Raw genomic sequence first — 26,536 nt, 5'->3', positions numbered from 1 at the left:
TGGGGTTAATGGAGGATGCTGCCAGGTGTCTGCCCAGCACCCAATGCTTCCTTCCTCTGATACCTGTTGCCTCCTACTGCCTAAGCCACACCTCACTGTACAACAGACTTATTCCCATATAGGATAAAGAGGCAACAAAAGCTTGGTAGAGACAGTCCGAGTGCCCTATCCTGCTCATACAACCTGCCGGCCTGCGGGGTGGCCTCTCTATATATAAAGACTCAAGAATCATTGAACCTTGAAATGTGTTTCTTCACCTTATAACCCATTCAGCTTTACGCTCCGCAGCTCTAACCTATAGGTACACAGTAGAGGTGGCACAATCCTGTTGCCAGGTTGGAGGAGCACAGCTGATGTGCAGGCTCAATAGAGGAGATCATTTCAAGAATATTTGCAATTCTCTAATATAATGTTGTTATTGGACTTGTTCCATATGAGTACAAGGGTTACTATAATAGAGCAATGACGCACGCCAGGCTTCCTGTTTGGCCAATTGGAAGGAATTCCCCAAGCTTGTTCTGCTCTATTATATTCTTGGAAAGCAATTAAAGGGGTACTCCAACTTCATATTGCGTTGTTTACCTGTCTGCCCCAGGTCTAAAACAGTCAAAAATCTATTTGTTTCGTTGGTATGCAATCCTCCCCCCTACCATGTACTACAATTCCCAGAATGCACTGCTTTCCCTCAGCTCTCTATGGCAGCCCTCCTACCCTATCTAATCCCTGACCACAGCACTCCTGTCAATTCCCCAGACTATTGCTCTGCAGTCAGTAAATCTACAGCACCTACCCTCCCTGCCAGTATGAGAGAAGCCCTTATCGTAGTGCTTCCTAAACCAGGGAAAGATCAGTCACTTACAGACTCCTACCGTCCCATATTACTCCTAAACTCTGACATTAAGGTTCTGGCCAAAATTTTCTCTAACAGACTACATAGCGTTATATCCTCCTTGATCCAACAGGTTTTACACCCGGTAAGGCTACGGACATTGATGTCAGATGTCTATTTCTTAACATTAATGCCTGTAGGCTGGGTCACCAGTCTGGATTTGTACTCTCTTTAGATACTTGAAAGGCATTAATGGCCTTACTTTTGGGAAGTGCTACGTAGGTGTAATATTGGGCCAATTTTTTTTTTTTATCTTATGTCCATTCACTGTACTGGGACCCCACTGTTTTTTTTTTATCTTATGTCCAGTCACTGTACTGGGACCCCACTGTTTTTTTTAGCAGTTGGGGGGGCTGCTTTTAACTATTTTCATATCTGTAGTGGGTCTGTATCTTACCATTGCGGTGAGCTGTTGCATTTTTCTGTGTTTTTGTGTGTTTGCAACTTCAGCCATAGCAACATGCTCCTGCCTAGTGTGAATGGTGTTCTAGGAGAGCTGACCAAATTTGTATATTTTTTTTTTCTGTGTTCCAGATGGGAGAGTGGCTGCCTCTACTTGGTCGTGCACTCCACCTGTCCCACCCAGGTGGTGTAATTACTCTTGCTGGTATTAGACGGATCTTGCATGCCCAGAGCATAGGCGTATTTCATGCCATGGAGAGTCCATAGTACAGTGTAGGACTGTCCCGGTATGAGGCCATCGTAACGTGGTGGGGTAGTTTACACCATTTGCAATTGGTAACCAAGAGCCTCATTATTTTTGTGGAAGTTTTTTTTAGCAGTTGGGGGGGCTGCTTTTAATTATTTTCATGTCTGTAGTGGGTCTGTATTTTGCCATTGCAGTGAGCTGTTGCATTTTTTTTTGTGTTTTTGTGTGCTTGAATATGGTACCCTGCTGCAGATATACACTATAATGATTCTGTATTCTCCCATATGCTCTGTATGGTACTCAAATGACTGGCTTTCTATTATATGACTTGATGCCGGTGTAAGGCGTATCGTTTGTTATGTTTCTTTTTGTTGGTTGTTTCTTATTGAAAAAATTGCATAAATAAAACCTTTAAAAAAAAAATCTACAGTACCTGCTGCATCATTTCCTGTCTGCTCTTTCTGTGGCATTGTTCTGCAAAATGCAGCATGCTGTAAACACACCTCATTCTATCCCAAATGCCCCAGTGAAGATAATATATATGGTGTAGGCTGTAGGCATAGACAGAGGTGGTGATATCACCCAGGGGGAGGAGGCATAGTTTGAGTCAAGCCTCCTGTAACATCAGAAGATGATGCGTTGTCTTGGGAGTAAAGCAGAGGCTGGGGAGCTGGAGACAATACCACATTGAAGAAAAAAGGACTACACAACTTTCTGTCAGGGGTATTTCTAACAAAACAGAGATGAAGCCACCACAATTACTGATAACAGTATAAATAAAAAATTTTGATACTTGAACACCCTTTAAGGTCCTAAGAATAATTGTTAAAAGCAGTAATAACCCCTTAAAAAAAAAAAGAATTCAGGACTTCCAGACTGCTTCCTGAACCCTGCTTGAGCACTACAGTCTCTCAGGCAAAGCTGTCTTCATTACAGAGAAGCCAGTGAAGACGGGTTCTGCTGTGTCCATTATATGCTATGGAGGGGGGAGGGAGGCAGGAAGTGGAGACATGAAGGTTAGCTGTTTGTAGACTGCCTGGGTACCTAAAACGCTGGATTCAGGGGTCAGAAAGGTCAGTGCTTATCTAGGAACTTGCTGAGAAAAGATTGCAGGGTGTTGTGCTGTGCAGGACTGCTCCGTGCTCACTCACTCCTCTCAGCCCCTCCCCTCTCCATAGAGCATAACGGATGCAGAAATCCTGCTTCAACGGAAGTGAGGGGGGAGCTAGGAAAACAGCTTTTTCAGTACTATAGATATTAGTTAGATATTAATTGAGTGTTCCTCAATAGGATATATGAATTAGATTTTCTGAACTGAACAAATCCTTTAAGTGCTTGAGTCTCATGTAGTACCAGGTACTGCTGCTACAAACTGTATAGAGCTTTGTCTGGAAATGAAGCGTCGACCTATAGATGAATTCGTTGAGTATTTTAAACTGATCGGTAACCCCCCAAATTTTTTTTTTTTTAAAGTTCTTAAAAATTTGTAAAACCTTTTAGTGTCTTTTTTTCATGCAGAAGATTTAAAGAGAACCTGTCAGCAGGCATGAAGCTAATTAACTCTATACTGGTATAATATACAGCATAGAATAAGTGCATTTGGGCATGCCTCTAGGCTTCACCTCCCTGCCCTGACTGTCTATCATGTAGAGAAGGGTCAAGGAGGTGGAGCCTAAAGGAGGTGGAGCCTAGAGGGGTGCCAAATTGCAGAACTTAACACTGCAGTTGTTGATAACTGAAAATTTGCAAAAACTTCTATAAATTAAACAAACTTAAACAACATCCCTTCACCGGTAAACACTCTGAAGGTAAGCCTTTTATTAGCTATGAGAAGGGGCCTGGCTATAATATTTGCAGTGAACTACTGACATCACTAAGCCATGACTCCCAGCACAGTGTATAAGTGACAGGCACTGCTGGAATAACATGTCATCGGATGAGTAATGGAGCTTTACTGTATGCGGCTGCTGACTTCTCAGAAGGGGCAGGAGCCTGTGTCCACACAGCAATGTCTTCATGTCTTCAGAAATGACCACTCCATTAGAGTACATGCTATTTGCACTGTTCGCAGGACAATAAGTGTCCCAGCAGCAGACGTCACTAGTTGCATAGAGCGGCAATCTGCCATCTGTGACTGCAGGGATCTTGTGGATTTTCCAGCATTGCCTACACTTACATGTGCAAACAGCTGATTGTCACCACTCCAGCTTCTGTAATCCCCAGCCATTCCTGGTTATTTTAATGGAACTTTCTGTTTTACTGGCTTTGAATTGTATGAGTGTACTATATAACAGGACTGACTAGAGGTAGGCAGCGAAACCTCCGCAAGGGGAAGAACATGACTGTGTACTCCTTGCGGAAGAATGGCACAGCAGTCTGCAGTCACATCCCTTGCTCAAACTCACTATTCTTCAAGGGAAAGTTTTCTTCTACCCACCCTGGTAGCCCGTGGATACCTCACAGTTCTCTCTACATCGGACAACAACAATATGGTGGTAGATGTTTTAGATGTATATTGTCTTTTCCCTTCATATGAAGGTGAGAACATGCCACATCCCAGGCACAGTGTCATTACAGGGTTCCCTAGTTTAGCCCCTGAAACTCACAGTCAGCAGCATTGAGCCCCAGGCCAAAACTCACTGCCTCCAACTATGCAACTCGTTCGGCTTTGAGCCATGGTCTGGAGTCTTTATACCCTCTAGGTATTCATCCTTTAACCTACTAAAGGATCTGGAAGCTAGACTGCTAGAAAATCCAATGTTGCTATCCTAAAGTGGCCATGGTGTGAGTAGCAGCTGGTCCAGTGGATCAGAAGACACTGGTGCTTGACCGTAGCACCAAAGGGTAAGGCAAGACAGGTCAAGGTGCAGTCGTAGGTTGTGGGCATGAAGCAAAGTAGCATAGTCAGATACAGCCAAGGCAGAGGGCACAAGTTCTGGGTCAGTAATCCAGATCAGATACAGGAGAATTGGGTCGGGCTGAGCATCACGAATATAGCACACCTTTGCTATAGACAACAAGAATTACAATACTGCTCAAGCACAGGCAGACAGGAATAGCAGCCTTAAATTGGCAGGGAAAGATGAGGGAGTGTGCTCGCTGGCCCTTTAAGAAGCAGGGACAGATGGTATGCATACCCTGTGGGCCAGACGAGGAACTGGTAGAGCCAGAGAGAGAACAGGACGTGGACTAAGAGACAGTGGTGCTGAGTAACAGTGCATAGGTGGGAGCAGACCACCAGCATTATACTGCTATACTGTGCAACCACATTGTGTCAGCTATCAACCAGTGTCGTCAGAGGATTCAGGATAGCATGCCTCTTGATATACGAATCGGAGAGGTGGCTATTGACTTAAAGGGGTTATCCAGTGCTACAAAAACATAGCCACTTTCTTCCAGAGACAGCCCCACACTCGTCTCCAGCTTGGGCGGGGTTTTGCTGCTCAGTTCCATTGAAGTGAATGGAGCTTAATTGCAAACCAAACCTGAACTGGAGACAAAAGTCATGTTGTCTCTGAAAGAAAGTGACCATGTTTTTGTAGCACTGGATAACCCCTTTAACCATAGTTTAGCTGACAGCTATCTCTGATCACAGTAGGGCCAGGAATTGATATTGATGGCTTACCATGAGGATAGGCTATCATACTATGATACTTTACAGACTGGATAACCTTTAATAATTTCTCCTTTGATTTGTGACTTTTTGATCTTCCCCAAATATCCTTGCAGTCTGCAGAAACTGCTGCCATTGTTTGCAGAAAATTGTGCTGTACACTTACTGCACCGATCAGGCAAGATGTAAGACTAAGGGCCCTATTCCACCGGACGATTATCGTTTGCATAATCGTTAACGATTAACGATCTCAAACGACCGCTATTGCGAAAGACCTGAAAACGTTCGGTCATTTCCATGGAACGATAATCCTTACTTATGATCGTAATTGCGATCGTTTCTCTTCGCTATTTATTCGCTATTGCGTTCGTATCTATTGCGAACGACCGAACGATGTCTTATTCAATGCGAACGATTTGCGAACGAGCAACGATAAAAATAGGTCCAGGTCTTATAAAGCGATCAACGATTTCTCGTTCGGTCGTTAATCGTTAACTGCATTTCAACCGAACGATTATCGTTCAGATTCGAACGATTTAACGATAATCTGAACGATAATCGTCCGGTGGAATAGGGCCCTAAGGGTACTATTAGATGGGCCGATAGGGGCCTGATAACAAGTTTACTGGGCCTATTACATGGCCCGATAATCGTTTAACAAGGGCTGCAAGGACATCGTTACCAATGTCCTTGCAGCCCTTGCTTAAACTGTATACTTTACCTATCCAGCTGATAGGCCTCTCAGCCAATCGCAGGCTGCGGCGGTCCCGGCCAGTAATTGGCTGAACGGCCTGTCAGCTGACAGGCCGCACTGAAGCTAGAGCGCGCAGGACCTGGGGAGAAGCAGACTGCAGGAGCAGCCCTGGAGCGTGGATAGGTTATGTATATCGTCAGTCGCCGGCTGTGCACCGCTATTACATGTTACTACGTGTAATAGCGGTGCACGGCCGGCGCCCGACAATTATAGGTTCTAACCTATATCAACGATCAGTCGATGATCGTTGTCATCGGCTGATCGTTGTATTTATTACACGGGAAGATTATCGTGCGAAAAATTGTTATATCGTTCGAATGTAAACGATAATCGTCCTCTGTAATTGTAGGCAACGATCGAAAAATGGTTCGTATGTCGTTGATTTAGATCTGAACTTAAAATTATAGTTAATCGTTCGCTGTAATTCCACATTCGTTAGCTCAAGTTCTGCATTTTTTCACTAATTGTTCAGTGTAATTGCAAATTGTTCATTGTTTTGCTGGGATCAGAAGGAGTAAACGATCATAGTAACGATCGTAGTAACAATCGTAACTAACGACCATCATTCTGTGTAATATGGTGAACGATTTTAGGTTAACGATAAACAATCTTGTTTGCGAGTGTTTATCGTTAGTCATTAATAGTCGCTCCGTGTAATAGGACCCTAATGCTCTACTGCCTGAAGCAACGTGCATATCCTGAGTCCTCCTCCGCAGCCTCCTGCTTTTTGGTGCCTCAGAGGATCTGCTCAAGTCAAGCAGCAAAACACTAAAGTTTCTCCTGGAGGTTGGCTGGCAATATGTATGTTACTTGGGCACAGGCCCTGGATCTGAATGCCTAGCCACTGGGATTAGTTCTTCTGTTATGACCTTTGGCTCCACAAATCTCAGCAGCTCCATTAACGCCAATTGGCCCTGTATTATTGGTAGGTCATGCAGAATCACGTCACTCAGGTAATGAACCATCATCTCCAGCAAACACTTCATCACCAGGATCACATAGCAACCTCCACTCTGCCAGACACATTTATTCTTCCTTCCCCCCACCATCCAGAGGGAGGCGCTGACGTCAGGGTGGGGGGATGTTGTGTAGAGACTTATCGATACAGGTAAAACGCTGATAGCGGTTTTCGTTACATAATCCTTAATGTAGTGGTGGAAACAGTGACCATATTATGTAACTGTGCAGAATTCATGCTGAGATAACCCAAAAGCAACTGCGGACCTTTGGTGAATGGGACATATTTCCAGATCTAGGCTGGGTTCACACACAGTATATTTCAGTCAGTATGTGATCTTCATATTCAGGGCTGGCGTCAGCACAGGGCTTACCTGGGCAAGTGCCGGGGCCCCAGCACCTCCAGGGGCCCAGAGAGGGAGAAGGGCCTGATGTTCAGCCCCCTCACTGTAGTGCAGGGTGAGCGTTGAACATCAAAAGACACAGGAGAAAGAGCAGGACTTGCCAGCGTCCTGCAGAGAGAGGGATAAAGGACCTGATCACATGATTGAAAGGTCCTCAACCTAATTATACAGTGTGGAGACCAGTCTGGTAGAGAGGAAGAGGGAGAAGACTTAGCTCTAATTACTGTGTGTGATTCGGTCAGTCATCCAGTGTCCATGTCAGTCAGTAACGTGTGTGTCAGTCAGTGTCTGTGCCAGTAATGTGTGTTTGTGTATGTTAGTCTTGTCTCACGTGATTGTGTATAGTGTGTGGATGGATGAGGGGCCCGCTGAGGCTCTGTCGCCCAAGGGCCCGTAAAAACCTGGCAGCTGGCAGGCCTTGCTCATATTGCAACCAAAACCATGTTTTCAATCCACTCCTGGTTGAGGTTGCAATATGAGGACCACAATACTGACTGAAATATACGTAGTGTGAACCCAGCCCTAAGGTGCGAGGATCATATATTTCTCACTAAAAACTAGAAGAGACATGACTAACAGTGGTGCAGCTATAAGTTAGTATTCCCCAACCTGTGGTCCTCCGACTACAACTCCCATAATTTTTAACCCAATAGTGATACTGCCTACCTTGTTGCTTAAAGCGGCACTTACTAGCATAAGAGCATTTAGGGCATAGTTCTGGTCCAGAGAGCCACACCCCACCCAGCCCGCCCCTCCCTTCCCGCTTCAAAAAACTGTCACTGGGAGACAGGCTGACCCTCGAACCGCATGAGGACCTGTACAATGTGGTACCAGCGGTTTGGGGGTGGCTTCATGCCGGTATAGAGTCGCTTTAAAGTGATTGCTGATTGGTTATTTGTATTATATCAACTGGACCCCTAGCTAAGGTTTGGACCAATTACACCAAGGCAGACATTGCTATTCTGTTCATTCAGCACTGCGCTCCTTTATGATATACCTGAAAGGTTACTGCATAAGGAACAGCTGGCACCTGACAGAGTATGACCAATACTATGTAGTAGGAGATCACCATCAGATGATGTGTTGTCCTCTCCTTTGCACAGCAGAAGGCAGTATTTACCAGTCCTGGGTAAACATGATGTGAGTGTGTTTGCCACTGGCAGATTGTTAGGGTCCAAAACCATCATTGGCTGTTCCCAAACCATGATATCACCAAGACTTGGGGAACCATGGACAAAAATCCCACAGATGATCACACATTAACAGGCAACGCGTGGTTATCCAAGCAGTATAATTTACGTCGACAGAGGATCAATGGATGAGAACTGGAGATGAGCAAACCTTGAGCACACTCAGGTTCGTCCCAACCCAGAACTCTTGGCATTTGATTGCCAATGTTTTCCAGGACGCCCTAGGGCTGCATCCAACTTTCTGCAGCCACTGGTAATCAAATGCACAGCGTTCCAGGTTCAGATCAACCCAAGCGTGCTCGAGGTTCACTCGTCTCAACAAGGGTGCTCTTGATGACCTTGCATGATCGCAAATAATGTTTCATGCTGGAAAGGCATCAACAGACCTTGGATGCATGGCAGAAGGTCACCTGGAGTGATAAATCCCATTTCCTACTAAACTATTTGAATGGCCAGGTCTGCATCTGGTGTAAACATCATGTAGCTGTGGGTGCACCATTTGGTTTAAAAGACCAGTGGTGGTGGTGACAAGGTCTGGGGTGTATTTTTCTAGGACCATTGGTCATTGTTCCACAATTCTCGAGTGTTGAACACTATAGGGACTTGATAGCTAAACATCTGCAATTCTGTGCCAACTTGCAACAGAATAATGCTCTGTGTCATCAGGCTCAGATCATTAGGGAGTGGCTGGGGGAACACAATGAATTCTTTACACTCCCTTGGTCCCCAAACCCACCAAACTGTAACTACATTGAATATATTTGGGATATACTGGAAGAGGATGTGAGATCTGTCTTTACGACTCCTGTACATCTGCATAGGATGGAGCTGTCTGCTTTGAACACCTGCTGGAGACGCCAAACAGAGATAGGAACGTTAGTACACATATGGTCGACCTGTCAACTAATCACACCCTTCTGGGCATTGGTGGAACGCAAGATAATCAAGTCTGCTCTAGTTCTATTAACCTTACTCTGGAGTTGGTTGCCTTATTGCTTATCCCTCTCCACTGATTGAGTCAGACAGCCCCTTCCATAGCACAATGGACCAGTAAGGTCAACCAATTTTGTAGGCTGGAAGAATTAACTGGTCTCTTGAACTATTCGGTCCCTGCTTTCCGCTTTCCAAAGGACAGGGCCTTCCTGGCTATCCCGAAGAGACACCACCACACCTCGAACTTCAGCAACTGGTAGAAACCTACCCTACAACTAGCCCTCTCTGACTAGCCTACACCCCAGTTAGGACCTGCTCCCGATACTCATGACCTGTGCTTATCCCAGCACCCCCCCTCCCCAAATTTTCTATCCCTGGCTTTACCCCTTAACCCCCCCCCCCCCCCAAAAAAAAAAAAAAATCTCTTGTTTGTCTTTTCTGTTAGGTTTCTGTTGTTTGTCTGCTGTCTGTTTCCTAGTCTTTTTGGTATATGCAGAAGGTCATCAAAGAGATTAGTGTTGGTTTGTAACTGCTACTCTCTAAGGTATTCTTGTCCCTGCCATAAATGAGTGACTCATCCATGGTAAGCTGATTACCTCTGTCTTGAAGCTGGTTCTCCCTGGATCCCGTAACCATTTCTACTGGAGAAACCACCCTAAAGGGACATTGTGGAGCACTGTTACCAGGGCAATTCTCTCTACACTGTGTTTGGGACTTTACTCTCCTGATGCTCATTTGTATTTACACAGAGTATATCCATGATCTTGATGTATCCTCTTACGTTTACCTTTGGTGTGTATTGCCTAGGACATGCTTATCTGTGCTTTGTTCTTTTTCATTGTTATTAAAAAAAAATAAAGAATTGATAAAAAAAAGAATAATGGGCAGTAACTAACAGAGCTGCTGAAGTGAGCACTGGTATAGATTGAATGACACCACTGTGTAGAGTAAGTGGGCACAATGATGCCTGGAGAGCACTACAATGGCTGGAGGGCACATATGTGCAAATGTTGGAGGATACAGTAATAGATAAGGGGAAATATGTGTATAGGATGGAGGGTACTATGAGGGAAGGCAGACTAATAGTTGAAGGGCAAAATGATGGAGGGCACAAAATAGGATGGAGAGAAGGGCTGGATGTAGGGGAACTATGATGGAGCATGGGTGGGATGGCACAATAAAGTGGGACACAGAATTGTATAGCTTGGAGGACACAATTATGGTTGGGATGGCACAGATGTGTATAGATCCAAAGCACAATAAGGCTGGGGCAACCATAAACCACTATGTCATGCTGCAGTCATGGTGGGACAATTTTTTGCAGCTTGCATGAGTGGCGATGGTGCATGATGAGTGCAACCTTCACAGTGGATTCACAAAGGCTGGATGGCACAAATGTGTACCATTAAAGGGGAACTCCAGTGAGGGTGCCTTCACACACACCGCATCCGCAGCAGATTTGATGGCGCAGATTTGATACTGTGTTTAGTTATTTAGGTCAAATCTGCTACGGATCCGCAGCAGAAAATCTGCTGCGATACGGTGTGTGTGAAGTTACCCTGAAAATGTTTTTCTCCTAAATCAATGGGTGTCGGAAAGTTATACAGATCTGTAAATTACTTGTATTTAAAAATCTCAGTACCTGACATGACAGTACCTGACATGGACAGAGGTGGCAGCAGAGAGCACTGTCAGACTGGTAAGAATGCACCACTTCCTGCAGGACATACAGCAGCTGATTAGAACTGGAGATTTTTTATTTTAAGAAATAGAATAGATGATGGGGAGAGGGGCAGTGCTGTGTGGAGGGCACAGCTATATACACATTAGAGGACACAGCTATATACACATTAGAGGGCAGAGTGCTGGGTAGAGGGCACAGCTATATACACATCAGAGGACACAGCTATATACACATTAGAGGGCAGAGTGCTGGGTAGAGGGCACAGCTATATACACATTAGAGGGCAGAGTGCTGGGTAGAGGGCACAGCTATATACACATTAGAGGCACAGCTATATACACATTAGAGGGCAGAGTGCTGGGTAGAGGACACAGCTATATACACATTAGAGGACACAGCTATATACACATTAGAGGGCACAGTACTGGGTAGAGGGCACAGCTATGGATGTCTATAGGGCAGGTGTTGGCTGAGGCTCGGTGTACAGAGGGCACATAGCTGTCGTAGGGCACTGTCCTGGCACTACCTTCTCTAGCCATTACTAGCATAGACTGGCACCGGTGCCCCCTACATATTACCTCCCTGCGCCCAGTCGCTACTCGCCTAGGAACCTTCCCCTCACAGCCTCTTTTCCGGGCGGAAACAATTTAGCCGCGGACGCATTTCCGGTTTGTGACGTGTAACGGGAAGGGCCGCTTCCGTGGCCGGGAGCGAAACCGATAGCAGGGACCGAGCAGAGGAGGGCAGGAACGCCGGAGGGAGCGGGGGAGGAGAGCCGAGCCCAGGTGAGGAGGCCGCGCTGTAACGGCACCGGCTCAGTATATACAATGCCTGTGAGTGTAACCAGTTATTGTGCCCCCTGCAGGAGAAGGAACCATGAAGCTGTACAGCCTGAGCATCCTCTATAAGGGAGAATACAAGGTCCATCTGCTGAAAAGTGCCTACGATGTGTCCTCGTTCAGCTTCTTCCAGAGGTCCAGGTGAGCGGACACGTGTGTGAGGGGATCCCGGGCGCCGGCCGCCGCTATGGAAACCGGCTTATCAATACTAACCAATCACAGCGCAGCTTTCGTTTGTCAAAAATGAAAGCTGCCTTGTGATTGGTTGCTATGGGCAACATATCTCCTCTATTGAGCCCTGCCATTGTATTCTATGTTAATCCTTTCTACTGATATAGTGGGAGATTTATCAAACATGGTGTAAAGTGAAACTGACTCAGTTGCCCCTAGTAACCAATCAGATTCCACCTTTCATTTTCCAAAGAGTCTGTGAGGAATGAAAAGTGGAATCTGATTGGTTGCTAGGGGCAACTGGGCTAGTTTCACTTTTCACCATGTTTGATAAATCTCCCCCATGGCCCCTGGATGGCTCTCAGTGCAGGAGCATCCTGGGGGCATTATCTGCTTAGTATTGCCTCAGTATGGGGTATAACTTATATTTATAGGCAGATTTGTAGTTCAGCACTTCATAGAGCTGAGTGACCACCTCTAAGACCTATAGGGGGCTATAATGCCTGATGGCAATGGCCACTACATTCTACTTTTCAGCAGTTAGACCCTCTCGGGACAACCTGCTGGGGAATAAACCACTAGTGCTAGCTAGACAATCCCTTTAAGTAGTTGGTTTGGTATGGAGTCCCTCCAAAAATGTAATGGTGAGTAGGGAAGTGAAATAGGCCACTGCCAGACTTCCAGGGAACAAAAGGATTGTGCAGTAGAAATCTAACATGCCTGATCCTTCTCTACCCCTACGTCATTTGCAGGGGGAGAGTTGGGAGGCCCCCATACCCGTTAGACTGAGGCATCCACCAAAATCAGTGTAGTGTGGATCCGCTTCCCAGTAGATCAGGGATGGGGAACCTCCAGCTGTTGCAAAACTACAATTCCCATCATGACTGGACAGCCAAAGCGAAGCTTTGGCTGTCCAAACATGATGGGAATTGTAGTTTTGCAAAAGCTGGAGGGCTGGAGTAGATTATTGCAGAGCTGCTGCTGGCAGATGGGCACAATGGCCCAAATTTATCAGTCTATACAAAACCTGGTGCAATTAGCCCATTTGCTGAGTAGTTAAACAAAGCTATGGGACTATATATTCTCGAAGAGGAATATATTGGCTGTGAGAATGGTACCTGTGAAGGCACCCTAAGGATGCCCTCACACGTAACGGATCCACAGCAGATTTCTTGCTGCGAATCCCTGCCCTGTACACTCTATGGGCAGACAAACTTACAGCAGGATGGACATCCTGCTGTGAGTATGTTAACCCCCCCCGTCGCCGGAGCGACATTATCCATGCACCAACTTCCTTCGGGGCTCCCGGTTTCTTCCCGTCCCGCTCAGCCAATCAGGGCGCTGCAGCGGGGCAGAGCACTGATTGGCCGAGCGGGATGTGCCGGGAACCCCCGAAGCTAGCCGGAGCGGGGAGAAGGTGATGTATACGCTCCGGTGACGGGGTGTTAACAGGGCGGGCTGCTGACATACAGCGGGATGTCCATCCTGCTGCGAGTTTGTCTGCCCATAGAGTGTACAGGGCAGGGATCCGAAGCAGATCCGTTACGTGTGAAGGCACTCTAAAAGTGAATCTATTGGCTGCATTTCATGTTCAAAACTGTTGATACTGTTATAGCTGTTAGGTCAAGGAGACACATGGTACCTTTCATATATCCAGCTGTGTTTTCATAATGTAGAAAATAGTTTTATCTCTCTCTCCTCCAATTCCTGACTCTGCTTCCAGCGTATTATCTATCAAGCAGAAACAGGGATAGAAGGAGGAGCAAGGAGCCCTTGCAGCCTGCAGCACTTCATTGGTTTGGAAAAGACTCTTTAAACTATGGGAAAAAAAAAGCATTTTTTTATGTTCTGGAAGCACTGACGGATATATGAAAGGTACAATGTGTCTCCTTGGTCTAACAGCTATCTAACAATGTCAACAGTTTGGAACATGAATTGCATTAAAAAAAATCACTTTAAGGGTGCCTTCACACATACCTACTCGCAGCAAAAAAACTCGCTGCGAGTTTCTGCTACGAGCCTAGGTCCTGGAAGGCTTCTATCACTACATACAAGCATTGGTCTGAAAGACCGCTGCGTGTATGTAATGCAGCCGCCCCCTTAACCCCTTCGGCTCCCGTACCGGTCCCGCACCGCTGTCTCCATACATTACCTGGCTCTGGCTGCACGGGGTCTCGGCGTCTTGCTCTTCCGCCCAGCATGATTGGCTGGGCGGCAGAGCGGGACCCCGTGCAGCCAGAGCCAGGTAATGTATGGAGACAGCGGTGTGGGAGCCGAAGGGGTTAAGGGGGCGGTTGCATTACATACACGCAGCGGTCTTTCAGACCACTGCCTGTATGTAGTGATAGGGGCCTTCTTGGACCTCGGCTCGTAGCAGAAACTCGCTGCGAGTCGGTATGTGTGAAGGCACCCTAAGGATGCAGACAATAATAATATAATCATAATAAATATATGTATACAATGTTCTCTTGAGGCGACCATATTGGAGAGAAATTAGCTTTTTGTGTTTCCTACAGAGATAGTACAGCAGGGTGTGTGTGCGTTATGGCAGCTAAAAGGAATGGGGGGATCGACTGACAGAAAATCTCAGATTACAGACTTCAGCTAGTCTTTCAGGCACCAGGGGAGATATATACAGAGCCCTTTCTGTCTATGGTGTTGCTGTCCTGCCTTAACTTCAAGCAGTACAATAACGCTGTCCTCATTGAGCTACTGAGTGAGCGACTGCTCGACCGGCCAGTGTGATAACTGAAATATTTGAGGATTTACACATTTATCTCGCTTCTATATGTCTCCCTTTGCCTTCCTTACATACATGTTTTTAGGAAATAGAAGGCATATAAATACAGGGTCTGACAACACAGGGTTGGCTTGTTGTCTGTTATTATGGAGATTCGTAAGCCTACATAGGAGCTGTAGACACTCAACTAGTAGTGTAGCCTTCTGTGTCTTTAGGCAGCAATATATCGTCATATATGTATATGTTTGTATGATTTTGAGGGTTGTTTCTGATAATACAGGTCTCCTTGTATGTTTCGCCGTGACACCCGCTAGTGCTGCCATTCCTTTGTTCATTCCATAAAGATAAGTGTAATGTACTAGCTGTATGCCAGGGGACACGGTACACTCTGATAAAATTTTCTCCACCTCCTTTTTTTAATGTTTGCAGTGTACAAGAGTTTATGACATTCACCAGCCAGCTGATTGTGGAGCGATCAGACAAGGGGAGCCGCTCATCCGTGAAGGAGCAAGGTAGGCATGGAGTTTTAGTGATATTCAGATGCAAAGATCCTAACGGGGTCACTTGGAGTCAACTAGTTCCAAACAAATTTTAGATGTAAAAGAATCTTGGATGTTGCTGTATAATCCTATGAATAGCAGTTCAACAATGGCTTTTAAAAGGGTACTCTGACAAAAAAATATAAAGGGAGGGCAGAGGGTTGTGGGACCATACCAATCAAGTTATACATAGGGCCCTATTCCACCGGGCGATTATCCATTAGATTAAGCGTTAAATCGTTCGAATGTAAACGATAATCGTTCGGTTGAGATGCAATTAACGACCGAACGAGAAATCTTTGATCGCTTTATAAGACCTGGACCTATTTTTATCGTTGCTCGTTCGCAAAACATTCCCAAATCGTTTGCATTGAATAAGACGTCGTTCGCAGTAGATACGAACGCAATAGCAAAGAAAAAAAGATCGCAAATACGATCATAAGTAACGATTATCGCTCCATGGAAATGAGTGAACGTTTTCAGGTCTTTCGCAATAGCGGTCGTTTGAGATTGTTAATCGTTAACGATTATGCGAGCGATAATCGTCCGGTGGAATAGGGCCCTTACCTGTCCGGGTGCCTCCACTGTGCAGTGCCACTATTCAAGGTCACTTGCCAGTTTCTTGTATTTCTTGGCTCATGTGACATCACAGATTCGCTCAGAAAAGACCGCTCAGCCCGTCAGGGACTGAAACAAGGGAGCGGTGGCACTACACTGTTGGCACCGGGAAGGGTAAGTATACCTTTATCTTATGGTTCCACCACCCTCTGCCCTCCATGACTTTTTATTTTTGTCCAGCATGTCTCCTTTGATACCTACAGTATTGTATCTTTACACAGAGTACCTTTGTCACGTATATGTGCGGAATGACTCCCTGGCGGGGGTAGTGATTGCTGATGCCGAGTACCCACAGAGAGTCTGCTTTACTCTTCTGGATAAGGTAAGATACAAGATAGTATTTAATCTTCTTAAGAAGATGTGTTGCCTTACCTGACCTTTTTTTTTTTTTTTTTTTTTTTTTTTAAATAAATACTGTAGCATATCTTTTCTCAGAACTTTGCATTGTGGTGTTCCTCTGTTATTCCTCCTGGAAATGTATGAATAATATGAAAACTGGATATTACCTATTCCTCTGTCAATGGGATGATTCCCTACACAGTTCAGACACTGGTTTAATAGTCAAAAATGGAAAAGTGCAACTGTAACCTGCAAGTGCCAAGACTTACCGTATACACTCCCACCATCACACACACTCACATAAAAAATTAGGTTCTTAGCAAAACCATTTGATCATATAGAGTGTACCATCCCACCACATTAGGGTGACCTCCGTGAGATGCCAGGTACATCGCGTTTTTTTTACGCCGGTTCCCACTTTCTGTGTTGTTCTTTTGCTGTGCACCAGCCTGGACAGGTCTGCAGCACCCCTATGTGACCATATCCCCTTCCCTCTCTGTTGCTGCTCCATTGGTTTTAAAGGGGCACTCCAGCGGGGGGGGCATTTTTTTCCTGGGACCAGGGAGGAGGTGGCTGAGGGAGACGACGTCCACTCACCTCCCCGGTCCCAGCGACGGGTCCCGCATCGCGGCGCTCCGGTTCCCGGCCGCTTCCTGGTACGATACGTCTCAGCCAGTCAGTGACAGAGGCGGGATCTAAGCGGACTTGAAACGGATCCCGCCTCTGTCACTGACAGGCTAAGCGGACTTGAGACGTCACGTCTCCGGCCCGCGCCAGACACCAGGAAGCGTCCGGGGACCGGAGCACAGCGATGCGGGACCCGCCACTGGAACCGGGGAGGTGAGTGGACGTCGTTTCCCTCAGCCACCTCCTCCCCGATCCCAGGAAAACAATGCCCCCCCGCTGGAGTACCCCCTTAATGTAGCCATTTCACAGAGGGGAGGCGATATTGTCACACTGGGGGGGGGGGCCTTCCCCCAATGCCCCGAGCCACCTGGTGCTCAGCAAAAGAACAGTGACAAGCACAAGAACCAGGCGGTGTTTCAAAAAAAGGACCACCCCATCAGGATCACCTCGCTGGCGCCAATCGCCAGATGTATTAAGAAAAATAGTGATGTACCGGATGTTATATAAATTTTAAGCCTACATGAGGGGCCCTTCCTCTGGATAAGGAGAATGGTAACACTCATCATACACATCCAGGATTTATGACTTGACTTGGTTGAATTATTTCTTTAGTCCATACTGACTGCTCTAAGACCAGTACAGGAGACAGTATGAACATACCACATGTAAAGGCTGGATCTACAATGTTTATAGAAATATTCTACTTCTTTTTCTGTTGGCAACATATTGATTTGTCACTTATGATTCTCACCTCCTACGTTCCTTTAGGTTCTTGAGGAGTTCGCCACCCAGGTGGATAGAATAGACTGGCCATCTGGCTCTCCGGCTACCATTCAATACAATGCATTGGACTCTTACCTTGCCAAGTACCAAGTAAGAGAGTCTTGTAACCTATCCGAGCACCTTAAAGGAGTACTTCACTTTAGAAAGGTTTAACCCTGTTCAATCCCCCACCCATAATCTGAGCTTGTTTCTAATAGGTTTCTGTTACATGAATTGGGCAGTTTGTCTGCAGCACATCCTGACTTACACACTGAAGCTGCTGAAAATCTTCACTTTATGGTCCTCTCTGTCTCCACTCCTCTGTCCTCCCCCTCCCTTCCGAGACCAAAGTCACATGATCTGTGTCGCTTCTGTTGCCAGGCAAGCTGTAATGCCTCATTTCTAACCCCGCCCACCACTGACATCACACCAGTCAGTGAGCACCTGGCCAAAGCTGGAGAAACGGCAGAACAGTGATAGCCCCCTGAGTAGTATAGGGGAAAGGAAGTACAGTTTTTTTTTTTTCCTCTATATTTTCATCCGTCAACATAGATATTTTGTTTTCAGTGTAAAGCAGAAGCATATTGAGCCAGTGATGGGCAGATACAACAAGTTAAGGCTGATACTTGGGAACTGACTGAGGTGCAATGCATGCTGGGAAGTGCATGCTAGCCAACACCATCTTGGATATAGAACAATAGCTTTTAGCAATTAGGTTTTGGAGAAATTAATTTTTTAGCTCTTGGATGGAATACCCCTTTAATATCACTGAACTGAGAGTCTAATATCTGCAGAGAGTTTGGACAAACTTGAACTTACTGTAAGTGTGCTCATATCTTTAAAGGACTAGAAAGTTTGAGGAGTACCAGAGTGGTTAACCTTGTCAATGGAGCAAACTGTCGAGCAGGCCACTTCATTCATTCACCCACTAGCGAACTGGTGACTATAGCTAAATGCTGTACTTAATCCTGTAGGGGATATGGAGCAGCAGCATGTATGCTTGACTAGTGTTCTATTCACACAGAGGGTCAAATTCGTTTGATCATTGCCTGCATACACACAGAAAGGTTATTGCTTACATTCAAACTTTCCATGTAAAAGGGCTTGTAGACTACCACTCATCAGATGCGTATCTTGTATCCTATTAGTAGCTGAAACATTTTAATTTTGGTGTTTCCCCATTAAAGGTCCCTTTACCCAGGCTGATTATTGGCTGGCAGGAACACTCATTGCCAATTACCAATTTGTGTCAAAGGGCCAATGAACTAAACGCTTGTTCACCAGCTGACCGCATCCTTTCTGCAGCCATTAAAATAATCGCCAGTTGGCTGCACATCTTCCCATGTAAATAGGAACGTCTGGCCAACTATGATGAAATCAATCCAGAGATGATTCGTGTGGCCCAGCTGCACCATTGATTGAACCTTGTAAGGATGTGTTCACACAGTCAGGTTTTTAATTGCAATTATTGAAGTCAAAGCCAGGAACAGAAAAATGAAGAACAGGTCATAAAGGAAAGACTGGGATTTCTCTTGTTTTCATTAATTCCAATGAACCTGAATGTATGAACATACCCTGAAGGCTCTGCAAACAATGGCCTATCTCACTGATCGGTGCCCGTTTCAGGGTAAGCTGAAGGGGCCTTAAAGGGGTTATTCAGGTTCAGAAAAAAAGCACCTCTCCTGTCCTTAGTTTGGGTGTGGGGTTTTACATCTAACTTCCAATGAAGTGAATGCAGCTGAATTGTAATACCATACACAACCTGAGGACAGAGGTGGCTCTGATTTTCCAGATAGTAGCTGTGGTTTATCTAATTCTGGATAACCCCTTAGTGACCCATGACGTACCTGGTACATCAAGGTGCCGCGGGGGGTGTTCAGAGCGGGGTCCCGCCGGGACCCCACTCTGAATGGCGCTGCTCCTGGCTGATATGTGCAGCCGGGCAGTGCCTCTATCAGCCGGCACGGGTCCCGTTGCCGCGCCGGCTAATTAAGCACTTCAATGCAGCTGTCAAACCTGACAGCTGCATTGAAGGGCTTTAAATTTCATATCCCTGGTGTCTAGTGGGTCGGATCAGTTCTTCTGCCCGTTCCGGGCCTCAGCGTCGCAATGACGCTGATCCCGGCTTGGCAATAGATTGCTGTGGCCTGCGACCGATCTAATCGATCTTTACTGTGTGTATACACAGCATTGATCTCTATGAGAGATCTGTGCTGTCTATATACAAGTCCCCCAGGGGGACTTCTAGTTCATGTAAAAAAAAAAAAAAGGAAAAAGGGTTTTTATTAATAAAAAAAATCCCCTCCCCTAATAAAAGTCCAAATCACCCCCCTTTTCCCATTTTATAAATATAAATTAATAAATAAACAAACATGTTTGGCATCGCCCCGCGCGTAATCGCCCATAGTATTAATTGATCACATTCCTGATCTCGCACGGTAAACGGCGTAAGCGCCCAAAAAATTCCAAGTGCAAAATTTAGCATTTTTGGTTGCATCAAATCCAGAAAAAATGTAATAAAAAGCGATCAAAAAGTCGTATATGCGCAATCAAGGTACCGATAGAAAGAACACATCATGGCGCAAAAAATGACACCTGACACAGCCCCATAGACCAAAGGATAAAAGTGTTATAAGCCTGGGAATAGAGCGATTTTAAGGAACATATATTTGTTAACAATGGTTTGAATTTTTTAAAAGCCATCAGATACAAGAAAAGTTATACATGTTTTACCATAGGGCGAACGGCGTAAATGCAAAACTCCCCGAAATCAAAACAAATTCCTTTTTTTTTTTTTTTTTCAATTTGACAGTGCAAATGATTTTTTTTCAGTTTTGCCGCATATTTTATGGAAAAATAATGCCTGTCATTGCAAGAAATAAGCGCTTCTATACGTCTCTAGGTGAAAAAATGCAAGCGCTATGGCCTTTTAAACAAAAAATGGAAGAAGCAAAAGCGCGAAAACGAAAATTGGCTTTGACCTTAAGGGGTTAAAGCAGTATTAATCTAGACCGACTCTGCTACATTGATATCTGTGTGTTAGCTAATGTGATCGGGTTATTTAGCATTACTCTTGTTATGGGTCTGTAGATTGCAGATAGTGTGCAGCCTCCAAGAGGTAAGGCCAGGCTTCTGTCTGTGAGTGTGTGTATGCTTGACTGAGGGTGGGTGGGATGGTGGTCGTAGATGTACTGCAGCTGACAGGTATGATCAGTCATATCTTTGAGGAAAAAATTGTTCCTGGGATCTATAATACTTTTAAAGCACACCATCACCACCTTATTATCTTGTCATGTTTCGTTCCAACCTTTGGTTCTCATTTAGATCTAATGATAAAATTCAGACATTGACATCAGTAGGAAACAAACTAAAACCCCTTTTACTCAGGCCGGGTACCAGCAATGAGAGTTGCTAGAAACACCCGTTCAGTCAATGGTCGGCCCTTGTAAAAGTGTCATTGAGGAGCGGTATAATGCCCACTTCTTGGATAATCGCATCTTTTATACAACCCTAAAAATCATTGTCTATCACCCCCACATCCCCCAATAACACTGCACAATCAATACAGTGATTGTTTGTGCAGCCCAGATTCTCGACTAATTGTGCCATGTAAAGGCACTTGATCTAGCTACTCGGTGCTTGTTTGTTTCCATAGATGGCCCCAAATCCCCCCTGACCATGAACTCTTGGGGTCTGAATATATGTTTGTATTGATACGGGTAGCTATATGCTAGTGCCACACAAATTTGTTGTATTGGTAGGGTGCAGAGCGTAGTGCAGTCAGTGTTGTCATAGTCCCACTAATATGCTGTACTGGAAGTATTCATGTACACCCAGACAGTGTGGCCTTTTATTCCCGTCTCCAGTGCTTTATATACCAGGATCTTATTGGTAGAATGAGTTTCTGCCCCATGAAATCTGATTTTCTCTCTAAATGAGTGTTTAGTGCAACCAGCCCTCTTCACTTCATAGAAGATATAGCGTGACCTATTATCTACAGGCATTTCTGACATGTAACCCTTTCATCACTTCAGTTCTTACTGCTAAGCAATCCTGAATGCTATTGTACATTGGATGGTTGGGGGCCTTCACCATTATCGTGTACCCTTAGGGTACGTCCACACTCTAATTCCGAATTCCGAGCTGGAATTCCGAGCGGAGCCAGTGGGGGGGGGGGGTCCAAATGTTTTACTCAGTGTGAACGTACCCTTAAGTAGGGACCTAGAGAGAAGGCAGGAAGTTGTATGGAAGTGTTATGTTAACTTTCTGTCTTATACCTGTGATAAGCTATGCATGATGCCACTTTCGGTGGGCACCCTTATACCCAGTCAGTGTATGTAGGGTATCTGTACCAGTGGTCCTACTACTCATCTGCTGTCATTAACAGTGTCCCCCAACCTGTGGCTCCTCAGCTACTGTAAAAGCTGCAACTATCAGGGCATGATGGGTGTAGTAGTTGTGCATCCGCTGGAGTGCCAGAGGTTGGGGGACCCTGGTGTAGAGAATGCGTTTTCTTTGGAGGGAGAGGAGACGTGATGTTGTCTTTGGCAGCTGCTGCTTCGGATTCCCCTGAGCGTCTTGTTTTGATCTTATTGGGGCAGAAGATCAGAGCGGTTATTAAACTCTTAGGAGGCGGATAAGCAGAGCAGTAAACAGCGGCCTCACATGTAGGGAAACGTGCCAATTGTTTTCTTTTTGTCACTTTCTAGTGGTGATGAATTAAACTATTAAAGGGACAGTATTGTCTGGGGGCTGGAGGACACACTTTATCGTACGTGTTATTAGCTGCTTGGGCTGACACCAGATGCTGGCGTCAGTGCCGACTGGGTAAACTGCTTGTGGAGGTGGGTAAACGGGGGGGCTTCACTGTGCCTGTCACACCGTGCCCCACATAAGCCTTGCCTGTTAAAGGGGTCTTTCTGGGGAAAAATACTGATGAGCTATCCAAAAGATGGCCACTGGTCGGTGATCAAGTGTTTGGCACCTGCACTACTTAATGAATGGAGCTGGAAGAGTTTCTCTGTTCATTGTGTAAGGCTGAAGCTGGTTACTTAAAGGGGAACTCCGATTAAGAAAGATTTAACCCTGTTCAGTCCCCGCCCATAGTCTTAAGCCTGTTTGTAATTACATGAATTGGTTTCTATTACATGAATTGGTCTGTTTTTCTGTAGCAAATGCTCACTTCCTGGTCCACTCCATGCCTCTATTCTCCCGCTCCCTTCCGAGACAGATCACATGATTTCTCTCTCTTCTGTTGGCAGCCAAGCTGTAATGTCTCATCTATAACCCCGCTCACTACTGACATCACACTGTGATCACCTGGCCAAGGGCGAAAAAACAACAGCCTCTCCTGAGTAATATAGGGGAAGGAACACACTGTTTCATCTTTCTCTCATCTACCTATGTAGATGAATAGACAGACAGACAGACACTGTATTTACTGTGCAAAGCAGAAGCAGATCAAGCCAGTGGTGGGCGGAAAGTTAAAACTACTTTTATATTCTCAGAACCCCCGAGATGCTGATCCAATGAGTAAAGTACAAGCTGAGCTGGACGAAACCAAAATCATCCTGGTGAGTAAAGCTTATATATCCCATATAAATATGCATTCCCGGGACGGATAGTACTAGCGCCACCCACAGGGTTTTCTTCATACTAAACCATCCCCTCACCTAATTCAGCTAGATGGTAGAAGCACCCTCAAAATCAGATGGGGACAGACATTCAGGTGTATGGAAAGGAGCTGTTCAGATAATATACTAATAATAGCCATGAATGTGATGCTTTACTGTAATATGCAGACACATTGTGCCTGTAGACACGTCAATGGGATGTTTTACGGAATTATATAGTATATATCTAACCACAACATGAGAAGGGCAAGAAGTTTAAGATCAGCACATTACAGGGAGCGGCAGTGATGAAGGTTGCAGTATCTGCTATGTATGTATCTAACACCATTCTTGTCATTATCAGCACAATACCATGGAGTCCTTACTGCAACGTGGAGAGAAACTGGATGACTTAGTCAGTAAATCAGAAGTGCTAGGAACCCAGTCCAAGGCCTTCTATAAAACGGTGAGTAACAGATATCATGCGTTAAAGAGGCTTTCGGCTTTGCACTGCCTCTACTTATTAAAGGGACCCCTGACCATAACCTGATCACCTGCTGAAGCCTGGGTTCACTCTGTGTTCCCTGCACTTTGGGTGGCCTTGGAAAACCACTGTGTAGGTTAAAATGGTTCAGGGGATTCAATGTTAAGCCAGCATTCGGGTTTGTGGTGGTCCCAGAGGTTGAACCACTTTTAGCCTTAAAATGGTGGTAAATGCTAGCTATGCGACATGGGGAAAAAAAAAACACTTTAACCCCTTAACGACAAAGGGCGTATAGGTACGCCCTATTGCCGGTAAGGGCGTTCAGAGCGGGACCGCACGGCGACCCCGCTCTGAACCGCGGCGGTTCTGGTTGCCGCTTGTAGCCCGGGACCGTAGGTATTAGCGGGCACGGTCCGTTCGCCGTCCCCGCTAATACAGTAATCAGATGCAGCTGTCACACATGACAGCTGCATCCGATTACCGGATCCAGCGTCTCCCTGGTGTCTAGTGGCGGAGATCGCTCCTCCGGGATGTTATCCCGGAGGAGCGATCTCCGTTTCTGAAGCCGGCCGGGGACCGCTCCAAGATGGCGCCGTCCCCGGCTCGGCACTCGTTTACTTCCGGCTGCAGCAGCCGGAAGTAAACGAGTGCCTATCTCATGGATCTCTGCAGCATATCTATGCTGCAGAGATCTCAATGAGAGATCAAAGTGTATATACTAGAAGTCCCCTAGGGGGGCTTCTAGTATATGTGTAAAAAAAAAAATATATAGTGTTGTTGTCAATAAAAAGCCCCCTCCCCTAATAAAAGTCTGAATCACCCCCCTTTTCCCAGGTTATAAATAAAAGTAAACCAATAAATAAACAAACAAACATGTTTGCTATCGCCGCGTGCGTAATCGCCCGAACTATTAATTAATCACATTCCTGATCTTGTACGGTGAACGGCGTAAGCGCCAAAAAATCCCAAAGTGCAAAATTGCGCATTTTTGGTCGCATCAAATCCAGAAAAATTGTAATAAAAAGCGATCAAAAAGTCGTATATGCGCAATCAAGGTACCGATAGAAAGAACACATCAAACCTGACAGCTGCATTGAAGGGCTTTAAATTTCATATCCCTGGTGTCTAGTGGGTCGGATCAGTTCTTGAGGACTTGAGGAACATATATAACAAGTCAATTTTACCCCAGGGCGTATGGCGTAAAAACACATTTCCCTCAAATAAACAAAATGCGGTTTTTTTTTTTCAATTTCACCACACTTTGAATTTTTTTCTGGTTTCGCAGTGTACTTTATGCAAAAATTCAGCCTGTCATTGCAAAGTACAATTGGTGACGCAAAAAATAAGGGCTCATGTGGGTCTCTAGGTGGAAAAATGCAAGTGTTATGGCCTTTGATGCACAAGGAGGAAAAAACGAAAACACAAAAATCGAAATTGGCCCGGTCCTTAAGGGGTTAAGGCTATGTTCACACTGTTTTTCAACAGCTGTTAATTGATATTTAAAATAGCCGTTATTTAGCATGTTACAGTGGCCGCCATTGCAAGCACATCCTTTAAAACGTGATTCTAGTTCAAAGATTGCCCTTTTGGATGTGTCTTTAATTAAAACCTCCATTGATTTTAATACAAAGGACGTGAAAAAAAAATTACTACGTGTGAACAACTTACAATGACTGCTGCTGCTGTTTTTGGAGATAATCTTTGTAGCCACTCTGGGCAAGAAGTCAAGATCTTTAAACAGGACGCCCTAGAGTGATGTAGGATTACCTAATCGGGTGTATGGAAATGGATTCTGTGAACTGGACAGGTCCTATTAATATTACTGAAATGTGAAACACCTGAAAAGTCGTACTTGTGTTTAAAGCGTACCTGTTTTTGTGTTTTTTTAAAAAAATCTCCTTGTTATGTAACAATTTAGTTAGTATAATGTCACTGTGTGGTTATATAAGTTTTGATGCTGTGTGACAGGAGAGCTGACCATACAATGCAAGCTCCCCCAAGATTCTCTGCTACTGAACTATGTTACTCAGCTGAACACATGCGCAGTGAAGTGTGACACCTAGTGGCCATATGCATAATAGCAATTAAAGCATAGAAAACCTAAAAAAAAAGAAAAAAAAAAAGGAAATTTCAGAACTGCTTGCAATCACAACAGTTTTCTTTTTGACAGTGCCTCTTTTATGGAAATGATGATGTCTTCATTTAATCATGTGACGACTTAGACGCAGTATTGTTCATTTTATGACATGTCCGTCTTCTACCTTCTAGGCTCGGAAGCAGAATTCATGCTGCGGAATCATGTGATGTGGGCACGTCAGTGGAGACTGGATCAAAGACGATGAACAAACACTATATAATATGAGGGCTGACACCAAATCAGCTACCAGTCAGCCCTTCCTATCCCCAGCAGGGGGCAGTATTGGTGGTTACTGCCCCCAGGTCAATTATTTTCTTCTCTCAATTTTTTTTTTTTTTTGGAGGGGGGGGGGGGATTTTTTTTTAACATTATCTATTGATGTGTGTTCACTTTATACTGCAAGACTTGCGTTTCTCAGTCTGTGGCCCCCCAGTATGAAGTGACACCCCCCCCCCCAGGGGATTGTGCTGACCATTTACTGTTCAAGTGCAAACATTCCTGTGATATTTAAAGTGATACCAAATATCACCATGCGTTCTGTGTGTTCTAACCCGTCACCAAGCTGCAGAGTGATGTAGAGTGACCCGGTAACTTG

The 26,536-nt window shown here is 45.2% G+C and overlaps 1 protein-coding gene across 1 annotated transcript; it reads left to right on the top strand.

Annotated features, from left to right (window-relative positions):
- Positions 1-11,726: 11,726 nt before the first annotated feature.
- On the top strand, positions 11,727-26,269 carry YKT6 (YKT6 v-SNARE homolog). The gene is made up of 8 exons (XM_069944173.1): positions 11,727-11,858; positions 11,939-12,053; positions 15,253-15,335; positions 16,202-16,302; positions 17,715-17,819; positions 23,216-23,281; positions 23,685-23,786; positions 26,073-26,269. Exons 2-8 carry the CDS (start codon positions 11,950-11,952, stop codon positions 26,106-26,108), a joined length of 597 nt encoding a protein of 198 aa, XP_069800274.1. The 5' UTR covers positions 11,727-11,858; positions 11,939-11,949; the 3' UTR covers positions 26,109-26,269.
- The last annotated feature ends 267 nt before the right edge of the window (positions 26,270-26,536 follow it).

Source organism: Dendropsophus ebraccatus, chromosome 1, assembly GCF_027789765.1.
Source record: "Dendropsophus ebraccatus isolate aDenEbr1 chromosome 1, aDenEbr1.pat, whole genome shotgun sequence".
Taxonomy (NCBI): Eukaryota; Metazoa; Chordata; class Amphibia; order Anura; family Hylidae; genus Dendropsophus; species Dendropsophus ebraccatus.
The sequence above is the reverse complement of the archived record's forward strand: the minus strand, read 5'-3'. Positions and strand labels throughout refer to the sequence as shown.

Coding starts and splice junctions, on each gene's coding strand:
- YKT6 (XM_069944173.1), top strand. CDS start 11,950: ATGAAGCTGTACAGCCTGAGCATCCTCTATAAGGGAGAATACAAGGTC. Junction 16,303..17,714: donor GCTTTACTCTTCTGGATAAG/GTAAGATACAAG, acceptor ACGTTCCTTTAG/GTTCTTGAGGAGTTCGCCAC. Junction 23,787..26,072: donor CCAAGGCCTTCTATAAAACG/GTGAGTAACAGA, acceptor TCTACCTTCTAG/GCTCGGAAGCAGAATTCATG.